Here is an 11,315-nt window from a genome sequence, read left to right as displayed (position 1 = left end):
AGCCAGATTGGACATAATTTCTCATTGTCATTAATCAACTAATTCTGGATGTCAATGGACGTTCAGATTATGGCCTGGACGGACGGACGTGATATCAACCTGTTTTGTATGTCCACAGACGTCGCTTGCTCAGTGGGTTTTAGTGTGTTCAGTTATTATTTTTAATGCCTTATTTATTCATAACTGTGTGTAATATTAAAGTTATTTTCATATGATGTCTATATATTAGGCTACACATGATATGATAATAAACATATTCTAATTACAAGCTCCACAAAACAATCACACTTTAAAGGTCAGCAGCATTCACTCATGGCAAGACTAGCCTTATCTGCATGTCTCTAGTGTGGTTATCAGTCAGAGTTTAAGGAAATGATGCATTCATCCGTGTTCTGATCAATCCCACATCCACTTCCAAATTTCAGTTTAAACTCCAATAAACGCTGACGTCCGCGGCGCGTGCGTTGAGAGAGAGTGAGTGAGTGAGTGAGTGAGTGAGAGAGCGCAAGATCTCTGCGATCTGTTCCTGTTCATCACTCACACCAGCAGCAGTACCAGCACCAGCACCAGCTCGGACCTTATAAACTCTCCATCCCAAATCCCGGAATATCAAACCGAGCAATATGAAATTGGACATAATGTGGATTTATCAAACTCTTCTGTGTGTCTTACTGTCCCTGGATGCGGGTGAGTGACCATGACCACGTGACGTGCGTTATTGATCAACTGATCGTGTTTTAAATTGTGTTGATCACAGTGCAAAGATGCCACTGTTAGATTGTCTTTGAGCAATATGAAGTCGATAAAACGTTCATACACGTTCATGATCAATAATTTATGACAACATATGTTTTTACATTACTTTCACTCATCAAAATAAAACTTATACAAGATTCAACTCATTATTAAGCCAGTTAAATGTAATTTAAGTTGAAATGACTTAAACATTGATTGTTGATTAAAAAAATTTTAAAAAAATTTGAGGCAGACACTTTTTTAGTGTAGTGTAAAACTATTTAAGCCATCAGTGTCCTGACAAGAAGTTAAACGAGATGAAATTCTGGCAGTGTCTGAAGGAGATCTCATATTAATGACAAACACTGTAAACTCTCACTCTCAGTCAGTACTCTAAAATTGGGTTTAATTAAACTTTATTATCTATGAATGAAGCTTAATTGCTAAAGTGGTGCCAGAGTTACAACCTGCAGATGTAGGTTCATTGCACTTTACTGATGAAGAAACTTGAGTTAAAACTCTTACTCATACAAACAAGTGGAAATGCAAGATATTATTATAAAGGTGATTTTTGTTTTGTTTTACAGTATATGGTAGAAACTATGATTACCATGGTAAATTGTTGGTTTGTGGAGTGCCTGAAGGGTTCGTGTTTAGGGTTTTCCATTTAATAAAAGAAGATTTTCTCCCAGTCCCTGCTTTTTTGAGGTATAGAAAACTAAAAATGCAATTAAGGGGGAATAAACAATCAAGGGGGTTTGTAATAGGGGGCCACAGTTTTCAAACTGTCCTCATTTACAATAGTGTATATTTAGTTTGGATTTTACACAAACCCAATGACCCTTCCTCATGTTTCAGTCTCATAAACGGAAGCCTGGAGATGTTGCATGCAGAGGATATGGGGTGGTGTGGCCTAATGGTCAAAGTTCTGTGCTGGAACAGTAGGCTGTAGGTTCAAACCCCACATGATTATCACCATTGAGTCTTTTAGCAAGACACTTTTCTGCAGTATCATTTTCATGGGGCCTGAAACTGTAAAAAGTGTATAAAAGCGCCAACATTTACGCTACTTTCAGTCCTGGTCCACTGAAGAAACTGATGCTCAATAACAGTGACATGCATCATTAGATGCGCAACAGTAAAGCACCAGACCCTTCCCGGAGTACACATTTCCAGCAATGGGCAAACGCACATATGGGGTGAATGGACTCTCTAAAGCGGCGTTATCGACATGCTGTGCAACATCTGGACAGAGCCGTTTCTCCCATATTTCACCATTGCAAATATTCACCAGACCAGATGTGCTGCGTAAACACAGAACGAGAGGTTCTTCAAACTTTCACTGAAGCTCTAGGAAAGGAAAGGACATTAGTGAGTCAGACTGAAACCATTAATGCTGATGTTTCACTGATGCCCATCCTCATTGCTACCATCATCCCGTTGTTATTTAAGGAAGTGGTTTAGCCAAATCTAATAAGCATGCTGGGAGATAAAGATGCCCCCGACAGGCCAGAAAGAGGAATTTAAAGAAGTCTAATTGGGGCGCTGAAGGAAAAGATCAATGTTTGAAGAGCTGCTTGATGAAATCCAGATGTGTTCAGATGCGGCCCAAACATTAATAATGTGTTCTCACCAAAACCGCTTCAGCCACAGGAGTTTGGTAAGAGATGTGCAGCACTACGCGTGCCTGAATCAAACTGAGGGGTGTTGCTTTTCCCCCCTGATTTTCAACAGTTTACTGAATGAGTTGATAATCAGGGCACCGGGCCCAAGGCTACTGCACAGAACAGATCCAAGTTCATGCCCACGCTGTCGCTGAGTGAGATAACAGCCGATGGGAGACTGTATACAATTCTGTTATCAGCCTTTAAACGGGATAGTTCATCCAAAATGAAGTGAGCATGCCTGTCAAGCCTCAAAAACTCATAAAATGAGTCCATACGACTTGTATTCTTTTTGTGTGAAGAACAGACTGAATATTAAGTCAATATTCACTGGTAACATTTGTGATTCAATGAGTCTTAAAACATATCGTTTATTGTGAGCTATTGAAATGGCTCAAAAGAATGATTCAGTCAGAATCGATCCGGTCCCAGATGCTGCCCTTATGGATTACTGTCAGCACACTTATGAAACATGAAAATCCGACACTCTTGTTGACATCACAAGCATGTGGACAAGACGACAATCACAAGTCCGCAAAACTGAGTACTCTCTTACTCAATGATCTGGTTGCTGCAGCTTTCACTTAGTCCAGTTAAATTTGGCATGGAACAGAAGTTGACTTTTCTTTCCTATTGAGACGTATCCGGGTGAAATTCTCGTGCAAGAAAAAATGTTGAGCGGGAATTGATTTTGTCCATGGGGAATTGATTGGATCGTTCTGGTTTGTTATTGCTGTGATGTCATGTGAGTGACAGGTTGTCTCACTCTCATGCCAGAAAACACATCATCACAGAAGAGCCATCGTTGCAGGCAGGGGAAATTATTTTGAGACTATGAGGGCACATGTTTTATATATATATATATATATATATATATATATATATATATATATATATATATTTATCAAGTATAATACATACTGCAATGTTCCATAAAAATCAAATCAAGTATAATACATACTGCAATGTTCCATAAAACAAGAATTGTCCATTTTGGCTTCATGGACTCCCTGGATAGGAAGATTTTCAGTGAATAATGTCTGCATGAGTTGTATAGACTACTTTTATGGGACAATAAGAGACAAAAATGATGTAGTTGTAAGTTTTGGGTGAACTATTGCATTTTAGAGTGCAGATCAGCAAATAAAGACAGTGTAAGGGACATATGTTGTACCTGGAAACAACAGAAAGATTATGTATATGTTTTAGTGTGGGAGTTACCATGAGAGCTTAGCACATGTATGTAAGCTGACTTTGGAAATATCCCCGGACCACCACAGTGCAGTGAATCGTGACACGTGTGTGTAAGTGAGAGTCTCTGGGCCCTTCACTGGCCTCTCATTCATTTCTGCAGAAGAAATAAATAGCAAACAGTCATAAAATAGCAAACAGAAACCTGATTTTACTCATGTTAAAGAATGTAAAAATGCTGACGAGTCTATGTATGTTGACTCTGCTTACTTTTGTTCATTAAAGAAACTTTTAGACACCAAAGAATCTTTAAAAAAAACACACACACACAGCAGCAAATCAGAGTATTAGAATGCTTTTTGAAGGATCATGTGACACTGGACTAATGATGCTGAATCAAAACAATATTATAGTTTTATCTAATGAATATAGCCTTGGTGAGCATAAGAGACAAAATTTTTTACAAAATCTTACCTACCCCAAACCTTTGAATAGCAGTGTCATTTTAAAAACAGGTCACATGTCAAAACAAACATTTAAAAATGTTTTATTTAAAAAGTTCTTTTCATTACACACTAAAGAGGGGAAAATTGAAAATGAAAATGAATTTGTAATGAAAAGTTATTTTTGTTACACACTAAAGATTGGAAACTGTCAAATTATATCAGTTTTAATTCACAGAGACACAAATTTGGTACAAATGGGACTGTTTCCTGAGAATTACCCTTCTGATAATGTGTGTGACAGCTCTTACATGTATGAGGTTACGAGTGTACATGTACGTGTGCATGTGTGTGTGTTTTAAGGACCTGCGTGTGTGTTTGGGTTTAATCTCCTTGTCTCTTTTGTTCAGAGTGCAGAAAACAGACATTGCAGAGGTATCAGAAAAGTGAAAACAGCCGGCTGCTTTGTACAGACTGTCCAGAATCTCCTCGAATTAGAAACCTGTCGCTGGATGACTGTGCACGCAAATGCAGCAAGAGCAAGAAGTCCTGCAGGTGACAGATGCACATGTAATCACACAGACACACAAGCTTAAAGGGGTAGTTCAACCAAAAAATGAAAATTCTGTTAACATGTACTTTTTTTGTAACACAACCCTAGTGAAAAAAATCTATACCAAAATGTATTTAAAATACATTTATTTCATACTTTGTATACTACAAATCCATTCACATATTTACTGACATATTGACACTTGCTGATATAAATATTATAATTGAACTTTATTTGGAGTACTTCTTTATTGCACAATGCACATTTCTTAATATTAAGCCTAAAATGTGTTTTAATATCACTATTAGTAAGGGTAGTATGATCTCTGTATAATATCAGTTTTTAAATGCAAGATATGTAAAGTGTACTTGTAATATTTCCACTTTAGCACAATCAAATATTCTTAAGTATCTTTAGTTGGACCTCAGCACTATTTACAGGTTACTGAAGTGCATTAAGTACAAAATTAGTTGTTCCAATTTAGCAGACTTTAAGTATACCAATTTAGTATACCAAAAGCACAATTGTAGGGTATTTTTATTTAGTATATAAATATGTAAATGTATTCTAGTATACTTAGCATAAAATAAATGTATTTTATGTACATTTTGGTACATTTATTTTTCACTAGGGAAAAGAAGATATTTTGAAGAATGTCTCAATGTTTTTGTCCATACAATTAAAGTTAATGGGAAACATTCTTCAGAATATCTTCTTTTTCACATTTGGAACATCATGAAAGTTAGTAAATGTGGACAGAATTGTAATTTTTGGATGAACTATTGATTCAGCAAGCTCATGTGAGACCTTCATCTGATCGTGGTGGTTCTCTGACCCAACAATTGTCTTTCTTTTTCTTGGTTTTCTCTCCTTGCTTCCTCACAGGGCATTCTACTTTGACCAGATAAACAGGAAATGTCACTTGCTTCCCTTCGATCGTTTCTCCGAAGGCGCAAAGAGAGAGCGAAAACCCAATTGTGACCTTTTCGAGAAGAAAGGTAAATATTTGAAATTCCCTCACACTTGACTTTTTACTTTTATTTCTTCCGAAAGTTTTCTTGGAAATATTTGGTTGTAAAACTGCGCAAATGCCAGTCATGTTTGTTTAGATTGCTGGCTCGAAGTGTAAAATCACTTCTATGTATAAAATCCCCTCTGTCATTGTAAACAACACATGCTTAAGAGATTTGGCAGCAAACAGAGTATAAGAAAGCATGACTGTTGACGGTAACAAGATGCCGTATGTTTATGCTTTCAGCAAAAGCTGGAGTTGAAAATTTAGATTTATGCCATAGTCGTCAGTAAAACTCTTGTTTGGAGACTTAAATCACTTCAGGATGTCAGTGAAATGTGTAATCTGTAAACAACGTTCATCATATCAGATTATATGAATATCTGTGTGCCGTATGTTTTCCGCAGACTACGTGAGGGAGTGCATCATTGGGTCGGGTGTCAACTACAAGGGGAGAAGGTCAATCACAAAGACTGGAATTACGTGTCAATCCTGGAATATGTCCATCCCACATGAGCACAAGTAAAAAGTCACTCTAATTTTTTTTTTGCTTTCTCTCTCTTTGACTCTGTGGGATGAATTTACTAAACAGTTGTGCTACTTCAATATGCGCTGGTGGATTAAGTCATTGCCATTATTTTCTGTGCAAATAGACCTAATTTAAATGGAAATAAGGCTAATTGTTAGTGAATGGCATTTTTAAGATGCACTATCATGTTTTTTTTTATTATTTAAATTAGTCAGGCACTGAAAAAGTACCCCTAAATAATTGTCTCAGCCAATAGAAATGCTTTGGGAAGGAACAGGATCTTGCAAGACATTGACATGCAACATTGTGACAGCTCTTGGTTCCTTAGTGAATTGTTTTACATCAATGGAGCCGGTGCATTCAAATAAAACGCAAACAATTTACCTTAGTATAAATAGCATATCACTTCTATTTACACTTTGTGTATAGCACCTATCACTACCCGCACTCGTAAACAAGATGCTAATTATTGTGTTTTACACTGTGTGCAAACATTATCTAAAACTATTTACGCTCAGTATAAATAGCGTTTAAGTTCTGTTACACTTTGTGTAAACTGCATCTACCTTTTGTATACGCTGAGTAAATAGCTACAGCTAATAAACAATGCTATTCATAGTCAATTCTTGCATCTGTCTTTTAAACCGCTCATTCCTCTGTAACTCATTCTCTCAGTAAGCTTGTCATTTGCAGCTTTCATATGGTCTCTGACAGCTAGCAATTTTCGCAATACTCCTCGCTGTTCCTAGCGCGGACTTAGCCGTTAGCCGCTAATTGCTGTCAGTGTGCTGTCTGCCAACAATCACTGATTAGTCTAGACTGCAGATGAGATTGCTTTCAGGCCTGGTCGTTTGAGAGTCTTCTTTCTCACAACAGAAGTTAAGTGGGACCATTCGGAGTGATGCCTTGACTGCGCGAACACAAGCCATTCTGGTTAATGTGGTCAATTGTTGCCAGGTCCTTGTTAGCCAAGATGTTATTAGCTCTAAGAGCTACACTGCTTACAAGCTGTATAAAGATTTTAGAGGTGAGAGAATGAAAGAAAGATAGAAAAAGACCGAGAGAAGGAGGATTTATGGACTGAAGTCATGTTCTGTCTGCCCTCCAGCTGAGCTCACAAAGCCGCAGACACATTAAAATACGAGCAGCATTTGAGACTAGTGCACAGATGCTAATCCAGATCCTCTCCTCCCTATGGATAACAGTACTTTCCGACTTCGATTCCCTTCGAACCTTTTTCCATGTGATAAGATCTTTTTCCTCTCAGACCCAAGCTTCTCAATCTATCCACCAGCACAATGTGTCCACCTGCCCCATACATTTGGCCAAGCCAAACGGGAGAGACAGCAGAAAATTATCAGAAAGAATGTGATGAGAACCAAGTAAATCTACTCTAAGAAGACAAAAAATGCAAGCCCCTTTTCTACCAAGAAGGTGCCAGTGCTGGTTGCAGAGCCGGTGGCCAGCCAACACCGACTTGCTGCCAGGAAATGTCACTTTGTTGAGATGAAATCCTTTTGTATGTACACAAATGGAGAGTTTCCAATAAATTGCCCATTTCCGACTCATATGACCTCCAGGTGTTGTAAGTGTGATTAAAGAAAGTTTAAAGTTTCTGTTTGGATTGCATTCAGTGTGCGAGAGCGTCTGTTGGAAGCCAGAGAAGAATAGCTGGCTAACATCTGTTAGCACAACATCATTAGCTGTAGAAATCTCAGGTCTCATGTGGAACCAGCCATAAGATCCAGATGCAGGAACACAGTCCATTCCAGCACCATACGCCTTTCGTAACCCAGTTGTTTAAGCAAGTCATCTGTGCTGCATGGCTTTTGTTTGAATGGTGTCCTAATCTTGTGTTATTTTAACTTATTTTGAAGGTCTAGTTCTGGATTTGATTTTAAGAGTTTTCCAGATCAATTCATTGTTTAGGTACACTTAGAATTAGATAGCATCTATTGAGATACAATATGCTGGTTTTACATGGTTGAAGCTGGTCATTTATGGTTGTTAGCTGGTCCAGACTGGCTTAAGTGATATTCAGGTCAATCTAGTAGACCAGGGTTCCTCAAATCTGGCTTTGGAGGGACACTACCCTCGAGAATTTAGCTTCAACCCTAATCAAAGACACCTTAGCAAGATAATCAAGGTCTTAAGAGTTCCTTAAAAAGTCAGGTAGGTGACTTTGTTCAGGGTTTGAGTTTCTGTCCTCCATTAAAACATATGGAGGACCATACATCCATCCATCTTCCATACTGTTTATCCTGTATATAGGGTTGTGGGGCCTGGTAGACCAGGGGTGTCCAGTCCTGCTCCTCGATGACCATTTTAGAGGGCCTGCTGAATTTAGCTCCAACCTGCCCATTTGGCATCATCTATTAATCTCAAAGTCCTTGATCAACTGGTCTAGGAGTATTTAATTAAGGTTGGAGCTAAACTCTGGACACCCCTGTGTTTGACCATCTTGGTCAACCTGTTTTGAGATTGTAGATTATCCTGGTGTGGACCTCTCTGCTGAAAGACCTACAGGCTTCTTAACTAGCTCAATCAAGGAGACTTCCATGATCATCCACCTGCTAAGTTTTACTGATGAACAACATGGCTATGCCAGGTCTCAAGGTGAACCATCACCAAACTAGCACTAACTAGAAATTCATATTTGTCTAAGTTGACCCTTTAGGCTGATTCAGCTGATTTACTCAATCAGTGTTCCAAAAGGCCAGGGGTATCCAATCCTGCTCTTGGCGGTCCAACTTTCTGCAACTTTCTGCTTCAACCTGCTCCAAAACACCTGCTTGGAAGTTTGTGGTAATCCTAAAGACCTGTTCTTTGTCCAAAATCAAATACTTCCCTACTATATAGTATGCGGGGAAAAAAGTATGTTAACAGAGTAGTATGTCCGAATATATGGTATTTGAAAAACGGTAGGCAAAAAATTAGGGTTAATTAGGGTTGGAGCTAAATTCAGCAGGACAGTGGCTTTCTAGGAGTAGGACAAGTCAATTTAAGCTGGATGATCACATTTACTGAATTTTTAACTCTGTTTTCCCTCTCCTTTTATCTATATATTTATCAGTTTCAAGCCTGCCAGACACAAAAAGTTTGACCTGCGTCAGAACTTTTGCCGAAACCCGGACAATGATCCAAGTGGACCATGGTGCTTCACTGAACTCACTGAGACTCGGCACCAGGAATGTGGGCTGCCCCAATGTGCAGACGGTTAGAGATGACCTCATCTATATGCAATCTATATATTATAATGTGTGTTATTTGTGATATGAGAGTACAGTATGTGAGTGTGTTTGTGTCTGTTGCACCATATAAGACTATTTATATGTGTGCATTTGGTGTTTGTAATACATGTGTTTCTGCGTGTTTGTAGTGGAGTGCATGAGGTGTAATGGGGAAACATACAAGGGGCCCATGGATCACACAGAGAGTGGGAAAGAGTGCCAGAGATGGGACTCACAGAAACCTCATAAACACACCTACCAGCCTCACAGGTACCCATTCACGTGTACTTGTACACACATATACACACTCAACTGTGCGATTTACTCGTTCTTCTGTATCTGTATTTATAGGCATGTAGGTAAAGGCCTGGATGACAACTACTGCCGTAATCCCAATAATGATGTGCGTCCATGGTGTTACACAATGGACAAAAGCACAACATGGGAATACTGTAACATCAGTGTGTGTGGTCTGTTCACTTTTCTTCATTTTCATCTTTCTTTCTATAAAACGTACATGCTTTGGGGTTCTAGCTATGTTTCTCGTTTGGTTTTGTTGTGATATTCTGTTATGCTGCTGTGATCAAAATATCTCTCCATTTTGTACTGACTAAAATATTATATGATATGATATTATATTATATTATATTGTTGAATTTAATTCAAGCTAAAAGTTTGTAATGCATGTGGAAGAAACCCCTTTCCTATCACAGATAGTTGCGTGTGTGTGATATTTGGTTTGGCACAGGGATTGTTTACAGGTGCACTGGCTTGTTGTAAATCTCATGGTTACTCCTGTATTTCATCCGTGGCATCTTTCCAGTGGAAACATTTTTCAAATGCTGATGCTTGAAATTCCTGACATTCTCTCTCCCTTTCTCTGTTTCAGACTCAGATAATGATGTGGAAGTGGAAGTGGAGGTGACCACCTCTTGCTTTCGGGGTCAGGGAGAGGGCTACAGGGGGACAGTCAGTGTGACCCCTGCAGGTGTGACCTGTCAACGCTGGGACGCCCTATTTCCTCACAACCATTCATACACACCACACAACTATAAATGCAAGTGAGTCATTCTACACTAATGTTTTTATTATTATTATCATTATCATTATTATCTACATAACACTTTTTGAAGAAAATATGAATGGTGTTTGCCAATGGAAAATATATACTATGATATATATATATACCTTTTGTGGATATTCATAATATGCTTGGATATTTTAAAAGGGTAGCTTTTTTTCAGTTAGAGGAACCTTAATTGCTACCAAATAGCTACTGTAACCAAATAGATTCAAAATATTTAATGAAATAAAGTAAATTACAACAAAAAATCTAAAGACATGTTTTCCACAAGGTTTTTGTTTTGTTAACCTTGTTGTCCACAAGGTTTTTGTCAAAAGAAAAAATCATTTGAATCTTTGAATCAGAGTTTTGAATGATTCATTGATAGTTTTAACTGATTTACTTAAATGAATAAAACATACTCTAACACTGTTTATAAATCAGACACATTATTTAAACTTTTGTGCTTTAATGTTCTCATACTGGCGGGTTACCAGTTTAATGACACACTAGAAAACTAAACAACCAAATAAAAAGCGCATTAGAATCATCGCAATATACACAATGTTGCTCAATGTTATATTGCCAGCAAAATCATTGCAAACATATTGTAAACATTTACAGGATTAGGGGTTTGTTCACATCTGGCTGGTACTAAATCATTCTGAAAAAGATGCAGAAAAAAATATATACATGCAAATATGATTTTACAAAATTGTTTGTGTGTGTCCCATTCAGGGATCTCAGGGAGAACTATTGCAGAAACCCTGATGGCTCTGAAATTCCCTGGTGTTTCACCACAGACCCAAAAGTACGCAAAGCTTTCTGTACCAACATCCCCAGATGTGAGGCAGAGAGCTCTGACAGCACAGGTAAGCCAACACACACACACACA

General features: G+C 38.1%; 1 protein-coding gene across 1 annotated transcript in view; it reads left to right on the top strand.

Annotated features, from left to right (window-relative positions):
• Nucleotides 1–534: 534 nt before the first annotated feature.
• The window catches only part of hgfa (hepatocyte growth factor a), a 23,468-nt gene continuing 12,687 nt past the window's right edge, over nucleotides 535–11,315 (top strand). The window contains exons 1-9 of the mRNA XM_056237328.1: nucleotides 535–687; nucleotides 4,444–4,588; nucleotides 5,472–5,584; nucleotides 6,006–6,120; nucleotides 9,201–9,343; nucleotides 9,507–9,627; nucleotides 9,709–9,827; nucleotides 10,247–10,418; nucleotides 11,159–11,292. Coding sequence (XP_056093303.1) covers nucleotides 624–687; nucleotides 4,444–4,588; nucleotides 5,472–5,584; nucleotides 6,006–6,120; nucleotides 9,201–9,343; nucleotides 9,507–9,627; nucleotides 9,709–9,827; nucleotides 10,247–10,418; nucleotides 11,159–11,292 — 1,126 coding nt within the window. The 5' untranslated portion in view covers nucleotides 535–623. The remainder of the gene's footprint in view (nucleotides 688–4,443; nucleotides 4,589–5,471; nucleotides 5,585–6,005; nucleotides 6,121–9,200; nucleotides 9,344–9,506; nucleotides 9,628–9,708; nucleotides 9,828–10,246; nucleotides 10,419–11,158; nucleotides 11,293–11,315) is intronic.

The sequence above is a fragment of the Rhinichthys klamathensis genome, unplaced genomic scaffold (genome assembly GCF_029890125.1).
Source record: "Rhinichthys klamathensis goyatoka isolate OS25496 unplaced genomic scaffold, OSU_Roscu_1.1 h1tg000485l_1, whole genome shotgun sequence".
NCBI lineage: Eukaryota > Metazoa > Chordata > Actinopteri > Cypriniformes > Leuciscidae > Rhinichthys > Rhinichthys klamathensis.
Note: the sequence above shows the minus strand (reverse complement) of the source record. Positions and strands in the feature narration are given on the sequence as shown.